Source organism: Falco rusticolus, chromosome Z (assembly GCF_015220075.1).
Source record: "Falco rusticolus isolate bFalRus1 chromosome Z, bFalRus1.pri, whole genome shotgun sequence".
Classification (NCBI taxonomy): Eukaryota; Metazoa; Chordata; class Aves; order Falconiformes; family Falconidae; genus Falco; species Falco rusticolus.
Window position 1 is genome coordinate 61,487,100 of NC_051210.1, and position 26,429 is coordinate 61,513,528.

Here is a 26,429-nt window from a genome sequence, read left to right on the forward strand (position 1 = left end):
TCAGTGTCCAGGGGAATACAGAAAAAGGCATCCTTTAAATCTAAAACTGTAAACCATCTCTGCACCCCTGTAAGGGTTATTAATAATGTGTATGGATTTGCTACTACAGGATAAATATCTTGAGTTATTTGATTTATTGCTTTTTAATCCTGCGCCAATCAGTATTTACCGTTGGTCTTTTTGGCTGGTAAAATAATTGTATTTCAACTCATACTCCACCAACAATTTGCATTTCAAGAATTTCAGAATTATTGGTATCAACCCATTCCTAGCTTCCAGCTTTAGGAGATACTGTTTAATTCCTACGAGGGATGATCCAGGCTTTAAGTCAGTCGTTACTGATTTTGTCCTTTTGGATTTTTCTGGGACCTTTCCAGACCATACAATAGGAATCACAGCATCTTTGACCTCTGAGCGTATCTTTATCCTTTCTGGGGATATACCCTGTAATAACAAAGCTGCTGCCTTGAGATACTTAGTTTCTGGAATTAAAATTTCTGTTTCTCCATTTTTAAATTGGATTTGTGCTTCCAGTTTTTTGAGTAGATCTCTCCCTAATAATGGTTTTGGAGAATTCAGCAAATATAAAAACTGATGAGTACCCCTCCGTTTTCCCAGCTTCATTGTTAAAGGGTTAAAAAATGGTGGTTTCATGCATGCTTTCACACCAACAATGCTTATATTCTTGTTGCTCAGCTCCCCCTCTAGAGTGTTCAGAACAGAGTAAGTAGCTCCAGTATCTACCAAAACCTCAACTTTTTTGTTTCTCGGCTTCACTTTAACCAAGGGTTCTGCTGGGAAAAACTCCTCCAGTTCCCCTCATTCCTTGCTTACTGGAAGCAAGGGTGTGGGGGAGGGGGTCTGATTCTTAATTGGACACTCTTGTTTCCAGAGTCCATCTCTTTTGCAGATAATCAATTTGCACATTGATTATCGCCTAGCTGAGGCCTGGGCCAGAGACCCCCCCTCTCAGGGGTCTGCCTTGTCCTTGGCCCCTTCCCCTGATCCTAGTATTTTCCTGTATGTCATGGTTTAACCCCAGCCAGCAACCAAGCAACATGCAGATGCTTGCTCATGCCCCGCCACATGGAGGGGTAAGGAGGAGAATCGAAAAGGAATGTAAAACTCGAGGGCTGAGATAATAACAATTTAATAATTTAAACAGAATAAAAAGGTAATAACAATTATAACGGAAAGGTGGGGAAAAGGATAAAATCCAAAGGAAAAGGGAGAAAGGAAAACAAGTGATGCACAGTACAACTGTTCACCACCTGCTGATCAATGCCTAGCCAGTCCCTGAGCAACGATACCCCCCAGCCCCCAGGTAACCCTCCCAAGTTTCTGTACCAAGCATGATGCCTTATGGTATGGAATACCTCTTTGGCTGGCTCAGGTCAGCTGACCTGGCTGTGTCCCCTCCCATCTTTTGTGCCCCTCCAGCCCTCTGGCAGCTGGCAAGGCCCAAGAAACCAAAAAATCCTTGACTTAGTTGTTGCTGGGTAATGTTTATACTAAAAACATCAGTGCATTATCAGCATTGTTCTCATATAGCCATCATAGCCAAAACACAGCACTGTACTAGCTGCTAAGAAGAAAGTTAACTCCATCCCAGCTAAAAACAGGACACCGTAATACCACCACCAGTCTACTATTTACTTTTTCCTTTTGACCGTCTCTATTTCCATATGTAATCCAAGCAACATAAAAAAACTTTCCTGAATCTCAAGCATTATGTTGTTGTAATTTTTGTAATTTTCTTCTAATAGCATCTGAGGACTGCCCCACAAATAGAGTGGCTAATTCATTTTGTCCCTCTTGTGAGTCAGAGTCAATATTTGTATATTTGCGGGCTACCTCCTTCATTCTCTTCAGGAAATCTGTGGAGAACTTTTTTTCTATCTCACCTATCCTCATAAAATTTAGGCATGTTTTATTGCCTTAGGCATAGCATTTCAAATTCCAAAGAAAATCCATTTCTGATACTGAGTCAAAAATTGTTTAGGTCCATTAATATTTAGGTCCCGGTTTGGATCAACAGAGGGAAAGTGATGCTCCACAGTTCCTTGTAAAGTTCCTGAATTAACTTGAGCTTCCACATATCGTCTAGCTGCTCAATGTATCATCTCCTCCTCAGTACTATCAAACAAAACCTGTATTACCACCTCTATATCCTTCCAGTCTGGATCCTGTGTTTTAACCATTATTTCAAAAGCACTAGCCACCTTCTCAGGATGGTCCCTGTAATTTCCAGTGGCTACTTTCCAGTGATTAAAGTCTGTTATTGAAAATGCAACCCTTACTGTAATGGGTCCTTCATTTCCCACAGCCTGGCAGAGGAGAGCCTTTATAACAGGCGTCCTCAAACTGTTTAACCAGGGGGCCGGCGCGCGGATGCAGTGGCAGGCAGTCATCTGCGGCTGCTTGGTTTCCCCCCCAACCCCCGGCGCGGGGGGCGGGGGGGGGTCTGTAAATACCAGGGGCCGGATTGAGGACCCTGGGGGGCCGTATGCAGCCCGTGGGCTGTAGTTTGAGGATCCCTGGTTTATAACTTCCCCTTGTTTGGCCCATGTCCAACCTGCTATTAGGCTAATCCCTTCTGCCCCACTAAATTGCTCTCCCTGTTCACAGCTACTTTCCCTGCCACCAACATCATCAGCCTGCGACCACTTTCACTTACCCTGCTCACAGCACTGTCATCATCAGAACTCTCTCCCAGTCTCTGCTGGAGAGCAACGATTAACTCTAAATCATCTTCTTTCTTTTGTTCATATATTTTTAAGCATCTCCTATACTACAAGCAGAGCAGCACCTTTTCAAAGCCTGTTCTTACCTTTTTTCCAAAGCCAAGACAAAGGGATCACTGGGAGGTAAATTTATACCGGACTCTTTTTGCCATTCGGGGTGGTTCTTTAAAGTGAAAAGCGTATCAGCATGGAAAACCTTGTCCCATTTTTTTTTCTTGCCTTAAAAACAGCATGGTCTGTAACATTGCATTATAATTCAAAGTGTTGATCATTGACCATTTTTCCCCATCATCTAGTTTATACAACAGCCACCACTGATTATAGAATTTAACTAGGTTGCTTTGAGTTACATTTCCCCAAGAACCACCCCCTATTTGTTCCCAGTGTACCAAAATACATCCCAACAGAGATTTCTTTAAAATACACCCTTTAGACTGACCAGTGCCCATTTTCTTCTAGCGCACTTAAAATTTTATAACAATATACATGTGTATAAATATATTCAAATATTCAGAGTGCACTACACCAGACAGAAAAAAATATGTATCTACTTGAGTATGTCAGGCAGAAATTTACTAGAGATTGTTTCCAGGAGAGCCCTCAATAACCCAAACCAGCAGGGCTTTCACCTTGACGTATGGGCAGGTATCCCAGACCAGAAAAAATGCCTTACGTCTTACCAGGGGCACTTTGCTTTGGAGCTTCTGGTCTGGGGATTGAAGGTCTTCCCCAAGAATCCCTTGGTGCCAGCTGGAATTCCTGTGATCCCGCAGATCTGCCAACACTCAATAGCAGTGTCCATTTGGGTTGCCAGAAAATGATACCATGTTCTCAGTGCTGTAATAAAGAATGCCTGCCTTCTAAAACTTCAAATCAAGTCATAGATGGTTTTTCTCTGTGGCTGACTTTACGATATCACAGCGTTGGGGACCACAAATCAGTCTGATTTGTGGTACAGAGGCCTGTAGCAGCTCCTTGTGATACGTAGGTTTTGAAACTTTGCGTGGAATCAGTCATGGAAATTTTGAAGGTCAACAATAATAAAATCATTATGATCACATAAACATTTTGGGGGGATTTTTTTGCTATGTACTTAGAGATTTATTTCATATGATGTTTTCATGTTGATGGGTTATATTATTGTGACAGGACGCGGGAGATAGGACTTTTTATTCTGCCCTAAGACCACTTCCAAATTTGCAAAGGTTATATCTCTCCCCCCCCCCAACCCCACTTTCCCCTCAACCCCCCTTTTTTTTTAAACTGATTCAGGCCTTCTTAGTTCTGCTGCTGAGCTTTTTTGCCATGATGAAAATTACCTGTTCAGGCTTTTTTTTTTTGTTGTCTCCTTGACAGTTTTTGGTCTGAGGGAAGAAGTAGTATATTGCATCTTAAGACTGCTTAGTTTCTTTATTAACCCTCTGTGGGGAATTTAACCAGGAGCATTTCGGAAGTCTTAAAATTATGTGAACTAGTTTTATGTTATGGAGACATTCCAAGTCTCATAAGATAATGATGATTTTCCTTTGCAAAAACTATGGTCATTAGACCTTCTCAGATCCAGATTTTCTCGTGTTCTGTTTGTAATTACTGATGCAACAGATTTGCCAGGAAGGCTCAGTAGTATTGTTACCTTTCAGTTCTCTACCATACTTCCAGTGTTCAGTGAGATTTTCTTAACCACTCTGCTACAAAATAGTTGAATTTGCAGATAGTAGTTGACGGTTTCACTTCTTTTAAATCATTTGTGTTTTCCACATAATTTTCTCTGATGCTGTCTTTTTCTGAAAATGAATAAAAGGTTGAGTTAGGAATTTGTGCATCATTAAGAAGGCAGAAGTGTTTATTTCTTCTTTAGAACTTTTATCATTTTTTATGTCACTTTTGGATCTCTAAGTATTTGGTGGGCTTAGTGATCCATTTAAGTATTTTTAAAGGTTTCTTGCGTCTTGTGTCTCTAAGAAATTCCTGGTTGTTTTGTTTGGTTGTTTTTTTTACCTTAAAAATAGAAATTTCCCTTTGGGTGCCATTTTACCCCTTCCACTTTTACCTTCCTTCTCAGTTGCTGTTGTTGTTCATGTCTCTCTTTATTTATTTAACTAAGATTAAATTTCTGAACGTGTATGTGTTTCTGTCTGACCTAACAGTTTCTCAAACTTTTCAATTTTACTTGGGTTGATTTTTTTTTCTCTTGGCTGTCCTGGTGCCCTCTATGCTTCATTGCTTGCATATCTTTCAGGTTCTTTGGGGTTTTTTTCTAGTAATCTCCAGAACATTTAATTTGTCAATCAAAAAGATCCAGAATTCAAATTGTCATAAGGATAAATAGATCAGGGCATTTATTGGAAGGCAGTGTGAAAGTAACTGTCTTAAGAACTTTGTGGATACATGGAAGAAAAGTGAGACTTTGTAGATATGAGATTCTCTTATTTTTTCTTTATTAGAGTTGACCAAAAATAAAAAATACCGTTGCAGATAATCAAAGCTGTTCCAAAAATTTAGAACTTTGTGATTCAATTTTAAAAAGCATTATTAGTATCTTCAGAATTTTCTATAGTAATTTAGTTAGCTGATATTACTGGATGACTGCTATCTAGAAATACAGGGGAGTTAACACTTTGGATTCAGAGGGATTGCTCTGTTACATATTTGATCTGAAGTAGCAGGTATGATTCTGTAACCTGTTAATAATTATTATAGATCTAAATGGTAACTATTTGCTTGTTAATAGGCTGAATGGTTATCAGAAATAATCGACAAAGACTCAGGTTGTCCTGTAAATGCGAAGACAGAAATCGTGGATGAATGTGAAAGTATCTGGACACAGTTGGAAGAGGTATGCAAATCACAAGGAATAGACTAAGTTTGTTGTAAACTTTCCTCATCATTTTTTTGTTCATCTCCTCATCCTTCGCTGTATGCTTATCTCACCCCCTCCAAAGAAACTGCTGTGACAAAACAAGAAGATGGAGAAAAAAAAGAAAAGTTTAGCAGAAAGGCCAAAGTTAGAAATGTTGGCAAGGGTGAAGAATGCTTTGCAGTATCCAGGTTTGTTTATAGTATGTTGATGTTATATACTCCTATTCTGTTTAACTAAATCATGTTGAAACTAGGGAAAACCTAAACAATTTCTTGTGTTCTGGTAGTACGAGCACGCTGAGACTCAGTCCTTTTCTCTTTAGCCTTATGCAAGGTGGGATTCAGCTGCTGTTCAGAAGTACTTCAGATATTTAAAGGAGAGAGAATGGGAGGAGAAAGAGGCTGGGAAGGATGATGATGTTAGCATATTCTCATACAAACTGACAGTTACAGCCTCAAAATAAATTTTTATCTTTATCGATATATGGTCCAGTATACTAATAATAACAACACTTTAGAGGGAGTTACTTTTATTTAAAGAAATTGCAGGAGGGAAACTTCTAACAGTTCTGAGGGAATGCTACGCACCATGTAAGGTTCTTCTGAGTCTGATAAAAAATCATGTTCTAAATTATTTTTTGTCTTAATTGCTTCACTCCATTTTATGTGGTATTTATATACTATTTGCTTGAGTTCTGAGCTGTAGATCCAAATCATTAAAAGTATCAGAAACTGAAGTAAAAATACTTCCAAACTTAAAGTAGGATGAAGTATAGACAAACCACAGTGCACTAATTTTACAGAATGAGATTTAAAAAGACTAGTGTGATTTTTTTGTTGTTGTTGTTATGTGTGAACTTATCTTAATACTGAACAAGTGTCAGGGAAACCTGTGTCTAGGTTTCTGAAATACTGTAATAAGTTATCAATAGAAGTTTTGTTTGGCACCATTTCAGAGGTTGCTCTTTTTGAAATGTTCGGGTTAGTAAGGAAGTTAGAACGATTATTATTTTTAATTTAATTGAAGACCTCTCATATCTTGTATCTCATTCCCAGCATTCCCAAAGCAGTGTAGGAAGAACGTGTATTATTTTTAAAAGCTGATAAAAACGTAAGATTTTTGTTACTTTGATTATTGCATCCTGGATGCATCCATGTTTCAGCAAGAAGGTTAAACAACTAATAGTCACCGAAGTAGCTCCTAGGTTATGTGGTTTATGATGTTATGTTCCAATGATTGTGTGTCAGCATTAGCAGTTTTTATTGGAGAAATCCTATGTTGTGTTTTGGTTCCAAAACATGAACAACAAGGTTTCCAAAGTACTGCTTAGTAGTTTAAATAGGGTATACCCTGCCCTGTCTTGAGGGAGGTTAAATGGCTGACACTTAGAAAACAAGAAGGAGCATGTCTCAGGCTTGAACCTTGGATTTCTGTGGTGGCCTGAATTTCAGACTTGATATACATCCCATTGCAGTCATGGCAGCTGATGTAGTGCACTTCTGAGAATCAGACCATTTCTGAAGTGTACAGATCATTGCCCTAAATGACGTAAAACTAAAAATGTGTGTTATAATGTGATTGCTCTGTTTGGAGAGCCAGAATGGTAGCAGGAAGTACGTTAACTTCTCAGCAGCTTCCCTATTCAGCCTTGTCTTTGATACTCTTCCTAGTTTCTCCCATTCATCTGTTCAGTGGGTAATCCCATATCAACTTTTCCCTCATAGCTTGCCTTTTTCCTCAAATCATACATCTTTTGTTAGCTGCTACTTTTCTACTTTTCAGTTAATTGAAGCTCTACTTTTTTTCCTGTGGTATGATTTCAAAATATTTCGTAATTTGCTGGGTCAGGCTCTGAGGAATGTGGTAGGAGCCAAGTCAAAACTCTTATTCCTATGTTAAGCAACTTTTGTTGGAATTTTTAAAATCATGTTTCTTTTACAAAAGGGAGGTAAACATTGCGTTTTGTTTGTTTTCTACCAAGTGTCAGAGGAAGCTAATGCTTCGAAGAAAAGAAACACTGAAAAAATCAGATACCAAGGTAAGACCGTATTTTATTTTTTTATTCTCCACGAAAGTTTTCTGTCAAGATATGGTGTGTTACTAAAAGAAGGGAAACTATGTTGTCTCCACTTACTTTCTAAAGCTGACAGCTTTACTCTTACTAACTTTGAAGAGGTATTCTGAAGTGCATGTCTAGTGAATACTGAAAAGTTACATTTGTGTATAGCATAAAGCTTACATGCAGTCCTGCCACACAGCTGGTGAATGACTAACAAAGGCAGTAAAATGGAGGGGTATGTAACTTCGATACGCATTTGAACTATTTCCTAATTTGTGCATGTGTAATTTGTGAAACTATGTGGATCCCTTTAGTTTTACTTTGGAACTTTGTATTCGTAAGTTAGAGTTGCTCCCCCTTGGTGGATATCATTAGGAAACGGATGTGCTTGAATTATAAATGAACTGAGTGAATGCCAAGTTCATGAACATGAGCTTGTGTATCCCTCAGCTTTTGAGGAACGTCTGAAAAGGCAATGCTAGCTTACTGTTTAGTTGTTTGTAAATTCTAAATAAGAACCTTTACAATTAAAGTTCTAAATGAAGACCCCAAATTTGGAAAGTATAAGGAGTTAAACATTGGGCTGGTTAGGTGAAATATGTAGGTTCATATTTCTTCAGAGATCTTGAATACATTCTGATGTTTAATTACTGTATATCATTTAATCAGAATAAATAAAAGTAGGTGCATATTTGAATGCATAAAATACAATCTTTCTCTCCTTTTAGGACTGAATAAAATCCTATATGTAGAAATAAATTTTATATAATTTTCATTTGATGTAAACTGAAGGTTTTGTTTGTTTGCAGCTTTACTGAAGCACATCATAACATTTTAATTTAATGCTTAAACTTCTGAGATGAGCTTTTCTTGATAACTGTCATAGCAAGACATGGAGTTGAATGGACTTGCAAAAATGTAGATTAAATTAAGATTGTACTTCATGACAGAAAATAGGGAGGAGAGAAAAAGGGTTATGTTGTATCCCTCTGTCAGCAATTTTTATGGGATCTTACTGCAGCCCAAACATAAGCACTTTCCGACCCAGGAAGCTACAGACCTGTTAGTCTAACCTCAGTACCAGGAAAAATTATGGAGAAGATCATACTAGGTGCTATTAAAAGGCATTTAAAGATCAATGCAATCAGCATGCACAGTCAGCATGAGTTCACGGTGGGAAAGTCCTGTTTAACTAGTTTGACATCCTTCTATGGTAAAGTTACCCACCTAGTGGATGAAGGGAAGGCAGCGGATATAGTTTCTCTGTTATTTTGGGAAGGCTGTTGAGAGTGCCCCTCACAGCATCCTTCTGGACAAGTTGTCTAACTGAGATGAGTAGGTATACGGTGTGCTGGGCAAAGAACTGGCTGAATGGCAGGGCTCAAAGGATTGTATGAATGTGGCTACATCTTACTGGTGAGTTCCTCAGGGCTCAATTCTAGGGCCAGTTTGGTATTTTTATCAACAATCTGGCTTCAAGAGTTGAATGCACCATTGCCAAGTTTGATGGTACCACACTGGGAGGTGGTGTTGACTTGAGAGGCAAGAGGCCTTGCAGAGGGATGCAGGCAGACTGGAGCACCGGGCAGTCATCAGTGGCATGGCTTTTAACGAGAGCAGATGCCAGACTCCACAGCCAGGATGGAGGAACGCCCGGCACAAGTACGAGCTATGAGCTACGAGCGGGGGCGAGTGGCTGGAGAGCAGCCCCGCAGGGCGGGCCCCGGGGTGCTGGCTGAAGCAGCTCAGCGGGAGGCAGCACGGGGCCCTGGCAGCCAGGGGGGCAAACCCCATCCTGGGGGCACCAAACACAGCGGCACCGGCCGGTCAGGAGAGGTGACTGTGCTGCTGTATTCAGTGCTGCTGTGGCCTCCCCTTGAGCACCCTGTGCAGTTCTGGGCCCCCTGGTTCAAGCAGCACGTGAAGGTCTTTGAATGCGTCCAGGGGAGAGCGGCAAGGCTGCTGGAAGGCACATCGTGTGAGGAGCAGCTGGGAGCTCAGCATTTGTCTGGGTTGCAGAAAGGGAGGCCAAGGGGTGACCTCATGGCTTCTCCAGCTTCCTGAGGGGGAGAAGTGGGGAGGGAGGTGCTGAGCTCTTCCTTCTGGTATCCAGTGATAGGGTGTGCTGGAGTAGTTCAAACCTGCACTGGGGAGGTTTGAACTGGACTTGAGGAAGCATTGCTTTACTGAGAGGGTGATTAAACACTCAAACAGGTTTCCTAGAGAGGTTGTCAATGCCCCAAGCCTATAAGTATTCATGAGGTGTTTGAATAACGCCCTCAATAATATGCTTTAACTTTTGGTCAGCCCTGAAGTGGTCAGGAAGTTGGACTTGATGATAGTTGTAGGTCCCTTCCAGCTGGAACTCTTCTATTTTCATTGTAATTGGCAAAGAAGCAATAGTTTTCTTCCTTGCTGTTGACCTTGTCACTAACATTCATTTCTTAATCATCTCGAGACTGTAATCTCACATGTGCTCTTTGTGGTTTTATCCTTCAAGTTTGATGACTGATTCTGGTCATCAAAGTAATGGATTGCTTACTGAGCAGCATATTTTGCTAGGAATGCATATAGGGCATAAGAGAGACATCTGATGTACATACTTGTTTTATGTGTCTGAAAAGATGGTCCTCAGTTTGGTGTTGCTGAATAGTAGTGTTAACTTTTTGTCCAGTTACTGGAATATCCAGAATGTTTCATACACCCTTTTTTATCAAGTTTAAAGGAACAAAGAATAAGCTGATGGTACTATCAAGAGTAGTGCTCCATTATGAAAGAGGTGATGCTACCTGATCTAGAAAATAAATGTTTGGTTTACGATTGTTTCTTTTAGTTTGGGTTTGTTTTCCTTTATTTTAAAAGGTTGTCTCTTGAAGATGCACTTTACAAAGTTGAGTAGTGAAAAGCTAAGTTTAAGTTGTCAATTTTTCAAATTTTTATTATAAGAACTTGGCTGATGATTTTAGCATATTTTTCTCTTTTAGCTGATGAAAAAACAAATGCAATCTGCAGTGCTTTTTATGGAATGGTTGAACGTATCAGCATAACCTTTTACATTTTAAATGTATGCTTAATTTCTTATCAGATTACTTGTAATGTGATATCTATATGTAATTTACAATCTATTTGAAGAAAAACTATAGGTGTAGTACTCAGTTTCAGGAAGCAGAGTAGTAGTAATGAATATATTATTTCTCCAGAACATAGTAAGATATTAAAATAAGTACAATTTTTAGAATCTATGGTTGTTTAGTTTTGGATTTTTAATGTCTGAACTGGTGCCTTTTCTTATTGCTCTTATATTTTCAGTGATTACAGTGAGATAGAGCACTAGTTCTTAAGCATTTAGTTAAGTCCACAGATGTGGTTTTGCTGACAGTAGTAAAATCTTTTTTTTTTTTGGAAGCCAGTCCTTTGTTTAGTCATCACATGTCAAGCACAGTCCATTTAACCTTAAAAGTGTATCAACAATGCACCTAAGGAGGAGTTGGGGTGTGAAATATTTTCATTGCTGCTAGTGACTCATCTTCAGTTATGGTCATTGATATTACAGAGGAATTTGGGGGGGAAAAATGCCAACTCTGACTCCTCCTGATTTCCCATGTTTCAAAAAAAGAATAAAAATGTTTCTTGATCTCTGCAGGGGGCTTTTAAAGAAGGAATAAATGGTCTATTACAATAAATGCTCTTTTATTTTCTGCTGTATAAACTTAATAATTAAATTTCTATCTCATTTTACTCCAATGCAACTCAACATACTCTTAAGAGATGCTTCCATTCTTGTCCTGCAGCTTCCCTTGTTAAAGATGCTATTGACAAGTTTAACAGTGGAATGTAAACAGTGGCAAAAAAGAAGTCCTGAACGTAAGTAATTGCTTCCATGTAAGGTATACTCATATAAACTTTCATCTAGGCATATTAAACTGTGTGTATATGGAATCTCTGCTGATTGTATTTTCATACTGTAATTACTAAAAAGTTAAATACTTCCCACAGTAGAATGTACATTTAATTTCTGTATTCTCTTTGCACTTAATTTCTAAGTAAGCTTAAGAATTCAAAGTGAATTCTACTATGATGTAATCTTATGGTTCTGGACAAATAAATGCATGATTCCTATCACCATTCATCAGTCAATTATATGGAAAAACTACTGTTAGCAGATCTCCTAACAAAAGTTCCTTATGACGTTACTCTCCTTCTTCTTTCTGTGGTTGTTTCTTCTATCTTTCATTTGTATTTCCTTTTTAGGACAGAATGACTTTGGCAAATAATTTTATCTTCAGTTTGTCTTTCAAGAAACTGGTATTTTTTTCCTATAGAATCACACAGTCATTTAGTTTGGAAAAGACTTCTAAGATCATAGAGTCTAACTGTAAACCTAGCACTGCCAAATCCACCACTAAATCATGTCCCTGAGTGCCATATCTGCGCATCTTTTAAATGCCTCCAGGGATGGTGACTCCACCACTTCCCTGGGCAGCCTGTTCTAATGTTTCAGTGGAGAAATTTTTCCTGCTATCCAGTCTAAACCTTCCCTGGTGCAACTTTTCCTCTTGTCCTTTGTGACCTTCTAGAGAGGATGTCCACTGCAGTAAAAATGAGACCCCCATCTCTGGCATCACATAGGTAAGAGCCTGAGTCGGCAGGCAGGAGCATCCCCACTCTCCCCAGGATGCCCAAGGAACATTCACACATCTGTCCAGCTTCTGGACTGTCATGGAAGGCCTCCAAAGATTTACGTTAGGCTTTGTGGAAATTACTATTTAAGAGACTTTTAGTCACATAACAATTGCACACCAACATTCATCAAGCATCTGGCTTCCACTGACATCTGCAGGAGCTGCAGCATTAAATGTCCTTTGTTAGCACAGGTGACCTCTGCTTACAGCTTTTGAGGATTTGATGATTTTCCTACACAATGTGCTTGCTACATATTTTTTGATAATTCTGGGGTAAAACCACTTCTTTTTTCAAGGTGAGGTTGAGTAGTATATAAAGCCTCTCCAAAGGAGGCTTTCAGGATTGTTCAGGATGTTTTCCAGTTTGGTTATTTTAGTTTTCCATCTCAGTGAGGACTAAAATCTCTTGCATTTCTGGAGGAAACAATTGTCAAATCAGGGTGCCATCTGTGGGCTGAAGCAGTGCTTGCTCCATAAAACTTTAATCAGTCTTGGACAAATTACATGACATATAGATGGAGCAACATAAATACTGTTTCCAAATACTAATATTAACATACTACGAAGACTTAGAACCTGGGGTTTACCATTCTTTTTCCACTGGGAGAACAGTCTATCTGTACCTAACTCCTAATATTCACAAGCGGAGGGAATCATGCAGTACTTTTTTCCTGATTTCTGATTTTTCAGCAAACTTAGTATCTGGTAGACTAAGACCTGTACCACACAGAGTAAAGACCAAAGAGGGGCACTAACAAGAGGAAGGAACTAGGAAGCATCATCTAGTTTTGTCTTCCTTCTAGTGGTACTGTTTATGCAGTGCTAAACTAACTCCTATTAATTCATTATGAAAACAAGCAAGTATTTGCAAGTATTGCTAATAAACTCACAGTAATTTACCCAGACATGTTTTCAATCATACCTCCTTTAGTGTTGGGGGTTTTTTTATTAATACTTCACAAAAGTGTGTTGTATTATGATAATACTAGCTGAAACTTTGAAGTAAACCTTTAGTGGTAAGTCCATTACACTGTAATAAAATACTAGTCTTGGATTTAACAGGGATCAGAGCTTTTGGGTTAAGGAAAGGTGGGAAAAGACACATCAGTTTATTTTAACACAGGAACACAGATCACTTATTGATCCCGAGAAGCACAAGCCACTGAAACAAGTGCTAGCTTTTGTATTTGTTAGGTGTTATCAGTCAGAAGGTATAAATTCCTCAGTTCTTCAAAATTCTTTTTATACGTAAGTATTAGTGCTGACTAGTGACTGATTTCACTCTGTTGCAAGGCTGATGTGGCCAGACACTGAAAATAAAACCATTCAGAATCTATGTGAGAGTAATCTGTTTTTTCAGATGTCCCATTTGGAGACTTCTGAAACAGTTCACACTACACTATCATAAGTATTCAAGTAGTACTCACTGTTATGTCTCCTGTCAAGGACCCATTAGCACCTTTCAACCCAGTAAAACTTACTAATTAATCTTAAAATGACTAATTTGAGTATTTTAATGTCAGGAGAGGCTTGGGGTTTTTATTGTTTACAAAATGATAGGAATGTGTTTTAGACAGCAAATGGTGATTTCCAGTATTTTGGCATTTGGCCAAATCAGAAAGCATTTTGACATGAGCATTAAAGTCACTTCCAGCTTCTTTCAAAGTTCATATACTTGCTGCATATGGTGACCAATTAATAGGAGCCGGCAAAAAAATGTCTTCTTATAAATAGAATTTTTTTGCCCTATTGGAATAAAATCATAGTTCATATGCTTTGTAAGCCTATCTCTAAGAATGGTCAACCTCAAATGCTTCTTACAGGTATGTAAACCAAAAATGTGACATTGAACGAATTTGGGAAATACTGATTTTTGGGTGCTTTTCATGAATAGGCTGCTGTCTTAAAGCAGATTATTTGAAATCGCCTACAGTTTTTATCTGGGTAAAATACCTGGAGATGTTAGGTTTCCTTACTAAAATATCTAATTATTTTAAACTTTAAGCTATTTGCTTAAAAATATTCTTGGGTCTTGACCTATTTTTACTGGCTTGCTGACTTGCTTTGCTCAACCATTCTTACTTGTTCCCAGGTGATAAGATTTATTATTAGAAATCTTAATTTTGTACTAGAGAAATGATCTGTGCATATTAAAATGCAAATAATATTTTGCAGCCAAAGGTTTGCCTTTTTGGCTACCTTTCTGAGGGAAGAAAAAAAGTTGCTGCTGAGAATTTGAACAGAGTTGCAGTGGCTGTGTGAAAATGAGGTGTATCTAAATAGGAATAACAGAAATACTAGTTTCATACAATTTATTAATAAGAGTATGAATGTTAGTCTGTCTTGTTACTTTGGTTTCTGCTTTTAGTAATGGCCAGTTCATTTCTTGTAAATGAGAGCCTGTCAGCATTTCAATTTTAAAACTTATTTTCAGAGGTTATAACTTGGCAGTCCTACATTTCTTTGGGCACAATGTTGGCAAATAGACTTGAATCCACAATGCAAATTTTATTTTTGAAAAGGTTTTATTTTAGTTTCTTGTTCTCTCAGTTTCCAGTATTATTTATGTAGCTCTAGAGCTGCTAAATCAGCTGAATTAAAACTTTCTAACAGTCATTTGGCTCATAAAAATAGAATTTAACTTTCACCTTTGCAAAATAAGGAAGTGGAAGCAACCATATTTTATACCATATGAAATAGTTGTGGTCCCTGCATAATTCCTATTTTTCTTTGCAAAATATCACTATTCTGCCAAACTCCTCTTAGTTTAATAGAAATTCCTGTATAAACATGTGCATAGTAGTTGCTTTTACTTTCCTAGCATTTGGTAGCATTTTTCTTACTTGTATTCTGTATCACTAGGCAATTGTGTGACATTTGATTTTTGCAAGTGTAATGATGCATAACTGAAAAAGTTTTATCATGATTCATAACTGAAAAAGCTTTAACTGACAGTAGATTGAGCAATCTGTGTTCTTGACAGTAGCAGCTGCCATAAACAAATGTGTTGTCCTAGTGTCTTAGATCTGCGCTGTTCCTTCACTAAATTAGGGTTAGTGATTTCTTTCTGAGGAAGATGTGGCCTATTCTGACACTCACACAATATGAATATTGACTAGGAAGCACATCATCATGATTATATATCTAAAAGTCAAGACGTGCTACAAAGCAATAGTAGAAATAGGTAATTCCAGATAGTGAGGACTCACAATAATCACAGTGGGCGTGGCGGAGGAAAGAGTTGTATGGTTTTCTTCATATACACCAGTGAATGCAAATAAAAGCACACTAATTAATTTTATCATGTATGTAGGATATTCATGTCATTAAAGAAATCTTGCTCTTATAATAGCACAGACCATTGCGGTAGTACATCTTGCCCTCTCCTCTGGGCTACTCTGCTTTAAGCAACTTAACCTGAACACTTGTTCATGACACCACCTCCCATAGCTCTTAACCATAAGCTTAATTTGGGAACCCTCTATTCAAATTTTGTTTCAGGATTTAGAGACAGCAATTCTCTAAGTAAAAGGGTTTTTTTGTGACATGTAATTTAATGCATTTTTATATCAGTGGTTTTGCTGATTTTCATCTTGAAACAAATGCTGCTTTTAAAACTACTAATTTAATGCTTCTCAAAATTTGTGGAGATTAAAACAACAAAGTTACTTTATTAAAAAATAGTACTTTTATAAATTTATGAAATCAACTGTATTGTATTTAGGAGATATTTAATGCTGTTCTGAGACAGATAAGGGGCTTCCTTTTTGTTAAAGGAAAAGCTATTATTGAAGTAATTGTTTTTAAGATCAGAGATTCAGAACCCAAGCTTGGGCAAAAAATGTTCCAATCATCCTAAGATTTATATCTGTTAGAGTAGCTTTCGTTTCTCCTGTTAATAGGTCCAAATGCTTCACTCTTTCAAAATTCATGTGTTTATGCAGATGCTGGAAGTTAACATGGATCTGAGAATTGATTTGAGTCCATTGAAGGCTGTTAAATCCAATAATTTGCTTTTTATTCAGAAGATCTGTGAGCCTTAAATCACTGCGTTTTGCAAGAGCATTCTGGGGAACATTACCACATCCCTGAATAGTACCGTAACTTAAGTACTGCTGTTGCTTAGGGTTGGAGTTAGGATGTTGGCCTTTTAGGGCCTTTCTTCTCCTTGCATGTAGCCATGCTTGTGAACACTAAGGATTGTTACATGCTTTTTAAGTTCTTTAAATATGATAGGTTTTCCAATCCTGATCAAGCATTTGGTGGGAGGCTGTTTAACAGGGAATTGGAAGACTGGAAGAATTTGATTGCCCACATTGGTAATGTTGATGGATACCACTGAAAAAAATCAGGCTTGCTTACTTTGAAGTATGACTGTACTTCACATTTCAGCATTATGTACCTATACTTACATACCTGAGCTAGTTCAGGTATAAAAAAGAATGCAGAAACATTAACACCACACTTATTTCAGTCTAATTTGACTTGCTGAAAAGTGACAATGGATTAGCCCAGCAGGACACCACAAAATGGTAAACTGCTGCTGACAACCAAACTAGTTTTTCAGAGGATACACAAGTTTGTGTCTAGCTGACCTGCCTTTTGGTATACACAAGTCTGTATCATCCAATGTGAATAAACCAATTAATTTTATTTTTCAGTAATTTCTACTAATCCAGGTATGCTATCAGCATTAGGACAAAAAGAGGTAAGTCTTTTTGTTTGTTAAGAAGTAATACAATTATATTGGGAAAAAAAAGTGTATACAGTTGTTGCATTTTCCTATGACTACTCATGTGGTGGACTACTGCTAAGATACTGGCATTGTTGTTCTAATGTTTTTCTTCCCTTGTATTATAACTACTAATATTTCCTGGTTGTAATGAATGATCTTCTAAACAGAAAGTTTTATATATTGCATTTCATACTTCATATGAAATAATCTAACATTATGTGTTACAGAGAAGAGTCAGTATTCTTACATCTAGAGTTCTGTGGTTATAATTTGAAAATAATTTGTTGAGTTCTTCCTAGCTTTGGAAGAAATAGCAAATCAAGAATGTCTTAGGGTAAGACATTCTTGAATATAGTGTAAGACATTACATTGATGTCTTAGACTATGTTGATTGGACTTTGGTATGCAACATGACCTGAGAATATTCCTGTGGCTATGGCTTTTCTTCGTCCTAGCAGCTTTCCTCCCTGTATTACCACTCACAACAGGGAACTCAACTGCTGTTAAGAGTCACTATTAACAAGTTGTTTGGTTATACACTTTCATTTGACTGTATTGGTATGGCATGTTTGATCTGATATCCCATTTTGTGGCCTATTTTGTTGAGGTTTTTTTGTTTCAGGTGTTGCATATATAAAGCATATTTGCTTATACAGAATATATTTTCACAATTTTTATTTCTTTGAGCTAATTCTCATTATATATATATATGATATCAAATAAAAAATTCTCATTGTTTGTATGGGAGGAGACAGAATGCATCCAGATCATAGGTTTATATTAAAAAAACAAACTCTTAGAAGTACTACATTGTAGAACATAATGCAGTAATGAAACATCCAGTCCACTGAGAGTCCACTGTTCTCAATCTTCAGCAGCACGTAGAGCTTCTGGCTGCTGTAGCTCTATTTCTCCCTCTTTTCTCTCCCAAATATATCCATATTGCTGAGAACCATTTAATTCATGGATGCAGTTAGTCTTTGCAGCATCTTTATTTTCTGAGTGCTATACATTTTAAGTTGGTGCAGTTAGCATGGATTCATTGTTGCAAGCAGCTGCAATGATTTAAACAACACAGCTCTGGTGCTGCTGCTGTTTTTTTCCTCAGTCTTTCATTACGTGCACAGTTCATGTGTGCACTCCATAATCTGCTTCAGGTACAATAATGTTGTTTTACAGAGTATTAGTACACTAATGAACAACTGGTGACAGTGACACTTGAAACAGCTCCAACTGGATTTAAAAATAGTGTGTCACTCTATAGCCATATTTCTTAAGAAGCTGCAGATAATTTTGGCCATTCTTACAAGATTTACAGATGTAACCTTACATAGAACAAATACTACAGACCGGGCTACCTGCAATCTGTAGGTTTATTTTTACTTTTTTATAGTTGCAGGCTGTAAAGGATAATCTTGAAATGGTGCTCGCGGCAGCTGAGTCAAAGAATAAACAACTGGAAGAAGATCTGAAAAGGTAATACAATAATTCGGATTTATGAGTGCTGTAAGCTTTTTTATGACACATTGGGGGTTTTTACTGTCTGGGAAAACTATTTAATTTGTGCCATTCCCTACTTTTCATGTTGCAAAGAGAACAGCAGTGGCATGAGGAACAGAACCAGTTAGTAGATTTTCTTACTAAAATGGAAGAAGAGACAAAAGCCCAAGCTGAACTTGCTCAAAAAAGGTATTTCTACAGTGTTGAGTTTTTATTTTAAAGAATTTAAATAAAGGTTTAAATAAATCAAGAGCAAATGAGCAAACAAAGTCTTAGAACATACTTCTTCTTTTGTTAAATAACTCAATAATCAGTATTTGTAACACAGAAAATAATGCTATCTGCTTATATCCTGTGATTCAAGATGTTGAACTTACAACACTAGAAAATAAGGGGGGGTTACTTAACTTTTGTATTATTTTATCAAAATTCATGTTCTATTGCTGTGGTTTTACTATTAGTTCGGATATTGATGAACTGCAAAATGAAATCTTGAAAGTAACGACCTTTAAGAACAAACTCTTGATTGCTCTGACGAAATTCCTAGAAGAACATTTTCCCCTTCCAAAGGAAGGTGTAAGTGCTAAAAAGGTAAGATTTTCTTGATAACTATTACATTTTGAGTGTTTAATTTCCACTTAATTAGATGCAATATCTTTTTGAAGTCACAAGCACAGAATGTGCAGTTATATTTTTGGAACAAGTGTAGTTCTTACACCTGATCCTTAAGGTTTAATTGATACTTTTCAGGTTGGTTTTCTATTATTTAAGGCTGTTCTCAGCTCAGTATGTTCTTTTTTAGTGCATATATCCATTACCCAATGAGATATGTAGCAATGTATTGTATTTCTTACTGAACTGCAAGCTGTGCCAAATTTAGAAATGGTGAGGGGTTCACTCCAAATCATTCCATTTTCTTTTTTACTGGACTAGGCAAGTGGATTCATATTTTCCTTGGCAAAGCAAATTTTAATTGTTTAACAATGTTTTTGGAACAATAATATGGACAAGTGTTTATAATTACAGTGTAGTTTGGAATGTTAACCATCAGTTTCTGATCAGGCAAACTGGGCCAAAAATTATCTTAAAACTTCAGGGAAAATCAACAGTCAGGGAGTATTTTGCATGATAAATTCAAAGTCTGCAGTAAAAATAAACCTCTTACCATTACTATTTGAAGGTTACAAAAAAAGCTACAAAAAAGATGGGGTGGATTTTTGTTTCAGACACACTTAAGAATTCAGAAATAGAAAGTGATTTCTTTAATCCATTTCCCTATTATTTCAAACAATCACATAATGTGATTTCTTTAATATTATCATTTTGCTCCATTTTAAAACTAATTATTTTTGTAACTACTGTTTCTGTTGGGGTTTGTTTTAGTACCTCAGCACTCTGGTTAGAAAATGTCTCCGAACTTCCAGTCTAAATTTATTCAAGTCTGACTACAGATCCATGTATTTTTTATACCAGTATTGTTTATTCCTCCTGATATTTTTATAGAATTTAATTTTCTCAGCCTCTGTTATACTGTCAGAAATTCTTATACCCTCTCTTTCTTTGTTTTGCTAATTGAACTAGCTTTGCTAGTTCTTGTTCTTCTCCTGTAAGACATTTTTTTTCAATTCCCTGGATTATCCTAATAATACTCATTTTCTATGTTTGGTTCCACTTGGATTCATCTGTTTTGGAACCTGGTAAAAATCAATATTATAAATAAAACTACTAGATCACAGTCACTACAAAAACACTTAATGACACCCGTGACTTTCTTCCTGTTATTTCCAACTGATGAATCCTGAGCTTTTAATTAAAGAAAGTCTTGGTTTTGCACAGAAGTACATATTTTGTATATAAAAATACCAAATAGAGCCTTTCAAGGCATCATGTCCATTTTCAAAGTCTTATTTAACCATCTTCGAACAACTTACTCTATTATATCTTAGTTCTGCATATCGATGCTTTCCAGTTTCCTCCTGTTACTAAATATGATACATTTTGTTCCAACATTAAGAAATAAAAGCTTCAGGGATTTAATGAACAGTCACCTTTCAGTCAGCCTGATATGTCATCTCCCTATTGCTGGGAACCTGTGCTGGTGGTTCTTCATCTTACAATTGTTCTAGGACATGCCTCTTCAAACATTAATGACTTTCCCAGACACATTTTAAGTAATTGTCCATTTTTCTCATATGTATCATTATTATTTCCTTAAAAATACTTCTTCTACAATGAGATATGTCGATGTTTTTGCTCCCATTTATGTGATGTCATAGAAAAATAAAGGCTGGAATTGGCCTCTAGAGCTTCCATTCCAACACCATCACCAAGGTAGTGCCAATGTCAAAGGTGGATTGAGGTGCTCATGGTCATATCCAGCTGTGTTTTAAATACAAGAAATGGTGAATTCATGTGTATGTTCCAGAATTATGAGTAAAGTTTTATGTAAAAGTCTCCCACCCCAGAGCAAAATCAACTGCTTGAATTTTCTCAGCCTCTGTTATACTGTCAGAAATTCTTATTAGCTACCCTGCCTTCATCTCTCTTCCATGCAATTTTCCTTACTAAAATCTAAAGAAAGAAATAATCACCCAAGGTGTTTGGGATTAGTCAACCCTTCCCCTGCTCACAGAAGCGCACCTTCTATCTTTCTTTATTTATTTATTTTACTTAAATGTATAAATTATTTCGATAAATTTTGAAGCAAGGTCTTGTCTTAGTTTTTATTTTATTTATGCATTTCCTGAACCCTTAAACACAGTTTGTTTTCTGACAAGTCTTTTCCCTTTCACTCGTTGTGAATCTATAGTTGCTTCCTGTATCTTTTGACTCAGTTGCATCTCAGTGGCTCAGCTGCAGGTCCTCTGTAATCTGCATCTAAGTGATTAACTGTGAAGGCAGGAGACACGGTCATTTTCACCTATATTGTTTTCTTTATTGTCGGCAAACACAAATTGTCAGCATTAGCAATGAAATTTGCAGCTACCTTGATTTGGAGGAACATGGTATTCACATCTATCATCAGCTTGGTTCAGTAGTCTGGCAGCACCAGACTCTCACCTCTGTACATCAGTAATTTTACTTCATTTCATGGAAGCTTCTTGTGTTCTGTAGTTCTGCGTGAGTGTAGGGCACAGCTGCAGAGTAGTGTGAACTACCCCCAGCCTCACCCTCCTTTCACCAGGCATCTGCATCTGGGATTGGAAGTGGGAGGGAAGACTGAGTCACAGCAGCTCAGGTTAGATTCTGTTGCCATGGCCCGCACCTTTACTATAGGTAGGGATTGTGGTAAGAATTATCTTGCATTTTAAATCTCTGATTGAGGCACATTTTTTCTCAAGGTAAGAAATACAAAATGTCATATGTTGAGGAATATTTTTTATGCCAGTCTATCTCAGGGAAGGGAGAATGTGGTGTAGAGGAATGAAGCTGGGTTAATTAGCATTGATAACATACAGCTGTGGTTGGCTTCAGGGGCAGCGGGTTGGCCCATGTAGATAAGGTGCAGCTGTGGCTGGTTCTGTTAAGGGGTTGAGAGCCAGTGAAGGGAGAGCCGCCGAGGAGGAAGCAGAGAAAAGAAGAAGCAAGAGAAGGGAGAATGCATGCCCGGGATGAGGAGAGGGCAGCAGAGGAACTGTATGAAGAGAATGTTGGTATGAGATAGTAAAAAGACCTTGTTGCAGCTGGCTAGTTTGGAGAGTGCTGTGATATGTGGTACTGTTCAGGTTAAATAAATAAATGCTGAGCATCCTGCTTAAAAGTGACTTCATGAGCATTAATTAATTGGAGATATTTATTATATTGTTAACACTTAAAATATCTAAGTAATACAATTTTACAAAACAATATATACAATGTATATTATAAACCTAGTTCTGTGAGAGTGCGATCCTCTTCACACTAATATCCCTAGAATTTTGTTCTTTATATATCAGTGTTAGTAATTAATTACTGAAGTCATAACCTAATTTCAACTTCGAAACATTAATATTGAACCCACTACCTAAGTTAGGTAGTAGTATTTTTGGTCAGAGAAATAACAAAGTATCTTCATGATTGTGCTAAGGAACCTTTAGCAACTTCTTAGCATAGATTCTGTTTGTTCAGCCTAGTATCAAGATAAAGGCAAAAAATTAGGCATTATTTAGCATTTTTGAAGGAAGAATATTAAGAACTACAACTGCAAAAAAGGAGCCAGCACTTGCCTATCACAAATTCTTCTTTATTGCATGTATTCTTCTGTTCCAGAAGTGGAGTATGTGTAAGATGCTGCACAGCTGTTAATATCTTAGGACTTAAATTCATATATGCAACAGCAGTGCTGAGTGAGCAGCCACCAGTGCTGTATTATCTCCTTTGTTTTGTTGAATGTGGAGTGAATGGGGGAAAAGAATAAAATTGAAAAACAAAAGAATCAGCTTCACCGTGCAACAGCATAAGCAGTTTTGTTGGTGTTGCTGCCTAAGGAATTCTTAGGCAGTTGCTACAAATGAAAAAAAGTAATTTTCTAATGATATTTTATCAAAGACTTTTTTTTCTTCCGAAATTTTTAATGATTCTTAAGCTATGCCTAACATTGTACTCATAGAATGGTTTGCACTGTACTGCATTATAAATATGATGTACTTGGTTTTATTTAAATGTAAACCCAGGTAGATATACTACGATCACTTGAGAACTTTTTTTAATAAATAATTCAAAAAATGTTACATTTGGAGTGTTATGATATTGAACTGGTAGATTTAAATGTTATCTTGTGTTTCTGTCAAGACTGAATTAAAGTAAAAGTCTTCATGTGTTGTATACTATGCAATAAAGTAACTGTGTTGTTGTTTTTCTTTGTCAGTTAACATTTTTTGTAACTATTTAGTTTTAGGTTTTGTTAATTTGGCTGGGGGGGTGGTTGTCTTTGCAGAATTCTGAGAAGCCAGCTGCAGAACTGATAACGCTGCATAAAATTTTGGAGGTAAGATGGTTTTGTTACATAGAGATTCAGAGGATTTTCCAATAGTCCGATCTGATCGTAATACATTAAGATAACAGTATATGATGTACGGCTAAGATAGTTGAAAAGTAGAATGTTTATTACTTCTGTCATATGTCTGTTTTAATTCCTTTCAAATTAAACCCCCGACTTTTTACAAGAGAGGTGGTAGTAATTTAGATAACTAATCTTCAGCTTAAACTGAAGAATGATTATCCCATATTTCTTTATTTTGTAATGATTATTTTAAAGAAGTTTTATGAGTCTTAATGGCTCATATTAGGGGAGACAAATGCTATGCTTAACAAAAAATCAGTTGTTCCATTTCATGCTATATTTTGTACTGTTTCATTGAAAGTATTTCTGAAATACAGCACAATAGCAGTCAGAAGGGCCAATCTGTCTGTATACTTGTATGTTAACAGGATTATCGTTGTGTATGAGGAAATCAATGAGTCAGTTTCATGCATTTCTAATTGATTTTATAAGTATGCCAGCATTACTTCATATATATTTTTATCACAGTGCAATTTATGAATTTGAATTGCAAAACATAATTTTGAAGGAGCATTAAAAATCTTTTCACTAGCATTGTTCCTTCTTGTGTTAAATGTAGCATTTGAAGTGAAATTTCCTATTCCTCCTCCATCCTTACTCTTCACGTTGTAAGCATCTATATATAAGACCTCCCTGGGATAAAAAATTTGTTCCAGAGGGAAAACTTGATGAACAACTTTCTGGCATTAAGGTACTATGATCTAGTCACTATGACATAGTTGTAGTTTTTAAAGCTCAGACATTGGGCTTAATCTTCAAAATAATTTCATATGCTTCAAGCATCTCAGAATGCCTATTAATGCCAAATTAGGCAGAGCTTGAAAGCAGATTTTAAAATAGCCATGTTCCCTATGCGATTAGAATTTTAAAGCTCTTCTAATGCTTTACAATTTCCTTCATATGTTCCTGATACTGTTAATCTCCTCATAATGTGAACATGTAGAAGTAGTGTCTGATTTCCAAAGTCTTCCAAAAATCCAGACTTTCTTTTAGTTTTAAGTAACATTGACAGTTTATGCCAAGATAGTTATCTTTGTTGTATGGGAGTTTTTTTCCTTGAGCTTGGCTCTAGCTTCAAGTCCCTGTTAAGTTTCAACAGTATTTTCTTAAATACAGATAATAGTTTCTTGAAGAGACAAATGCAATGTCATCTTTGTATTATAATTCCAGATTTAGAATTTGATGTTGCAACAGTGATTTATTCACAGAATTACAATCAGTAAATATGTTCCTAACCATGTTTCCTCGATCTCCATGTGCATGTTTGTTAAGTAATGGAAGTGTACGTTTTTAATAAATCCACTTTGACAAGCTAGGTGTGTGCATTTATATTATTTAGGTATATCAGTACATCATTAAACTAGTGTAAGTAGTAAGCAAGCAGTAAACTCTTTTTCTCATGCAAACCTCAGAATTTTTATTATACTCTTATATTTATGTATATATATAATTTTTATTCCTGTAAAGAGCTGTAATTTTTTACAGATGTAGTAATTCTTTTCCTTGCAAACAGTTAGATAATTATTCCTTTCTGATTGAGAATTTAATGAACTATTTTAAGATTTGAAAGGCTGCTTACAATACAAAAGTATGTAGTTACAGCCATAAAGGTTATTTTGGAATATCTAATGTCAGAAAAAGCTAAGTAACAATTCATCTAAAATGATGTGTTTGGAGGAAATACTTAGAATTGGGGCAGGTAAGTAGAAAAGACATAAACTGGAAAAATTATTTGGAATGTTCTGGAAAAAAGAGCAGTATTTTATTTTTTTTAATAGCAGTGGGTGAAAGAAGAGTAAAGTCTGGTGGTGAAGGATTTTGAGGTTTTCTTCAGCGATAGAGGCAGATAGAATATTTTGTACCTACTGAAAGTGGGGAAGCTATAACATTTAGAAGTTCTGTGTAGAAAGGTGAAATATCTGTGATAAACGGAGAGAGTACCATGGGGTGAGTAAGATTATTTCATGTGTAATGTGTGTAATATTCCCCATGAGCAGTATTATGAGGGCATAAACATGGTCTCCAAGATCAGAAAAAGAAGGTCAAAACTGATCTTTGTTTTTACCTCCATTAATTAATTCTATACATAGACAAGGAACAAAGGAGTAAGAAACTATCAAGAGGAGATTAATTGTTTAAGGTGCTTGTCATGCCCAAACAAGAAGTGATATTAAGAATTTGAATACTCCATTTATGAGATGAGCAAAAAAAGATTGGATGTGCAAACATAGTGAAGTTAAAAGTAGGACTATGGTGATTAGTTTTTCACAGGTGCAGACTTACTTATTTCTAACACTACCTACAGAAGGACATGAGCCTTATGAGGAGCAGCTGAGGGAACTGGGGTTGTTTAGCTGGGAGAAAAGGAGTCTCAGGGGAGACCTTATTGCTTTTTACAAGTGCCTGAAAGAGGTTGTAGGCAGGTGGGGATAAGTCTCCACTCTTGGGTAACAACCAACAGGACAAGAGGAATCAACCTCAGGTTGTACCAGGTGAAGTTTAGGTTGGATATTAGAAAAAACTTTTTTGTTGAAGCATTGGAACAGGCATTGGAACAGGCTGCCCAGGGACATGGTGGAATCACCACCCCTGAAGACACTCAAAAAAACATGTAGATGCAGTGCTTAGGGACATGGTTTAGTGATGGACTTGGCAGTCCTGGGTTAGCGGTTGGACTTGATGATCTCAAAGGTCTTTTCCAACCTAAATGATTCTGTGATTCTATGAAATACAGGAAAAAGAATTCCTAATGTAATACCTTTTTTTTTTTTGGTAGCTTATTAGTGAGGTGAAATTTAGAAAAAAAAT

At 36.8% G+C, this 26,429-nt stretch overlaps 1 protein-coding gene across 2 annotated transcripts in view; it reads left to right on the forward strand.

Moving 5' to 3' along the window:
• CENPK (centromere protein K) overlaps nucleotides 1-26,199 on the forward strand; it is a 31,428-nt gene extending 5,229 nt beyond the window's left edge. Inside the window, exons 1-9 of one of the 2 annotated variants that reach the window (XM_037373524.1) lie at nucleotides 5,489-5,580; nucleotides 5,687-5,792; nucleotides 7,586-7,642; nucleotides 11,455-11,527; nucleotides 17,007-17,053; nucleotides 18,474-18,556; nucleotides 18,674-18,769; nucleotides 19,042-19,171; nucleotides 23,496-26,199. In XM_037373524.1, coding sequence (XP_037229421.1) covers nucleotides 5,775-5,792; nucleotides 7,586-7,642; nucleotides 11,455-11,527; nucleotides 17,007-17,053; nucleotides 18,474-18,556; nucleotides 18,674-18,769; nucleotides 19,042-19,171; nucleotides 23,496-23,591 — 600 coding nt within the window. In that variant the 5' untranslated portion in view covers nucleotides 5,489-5,580; nucleotides 5,687-5,774 and the 3' untranslated portion in view covers nucleotides 23,592-26,199. Of the gene's footprint in view, nucleotides 1-5,475; nucleotides 5,581-5,686; nucleotides 5,793-7,585; nucleotides 7,643-11,454; nucleotides 11,528-17,006; nucleotides 17,054-18,473; nucleotides 18,557-18,673; nucleotides 18,770-19,041; nucleotides 19,172-23,495 lie in introns of those variants that run through there. The other variant, XM_037373523.1, reaches the window with a different exon arrangement.
• The last annotated feature ends 230 nt before the right edge of the window (nucleotides 26,200-26,429 follow it).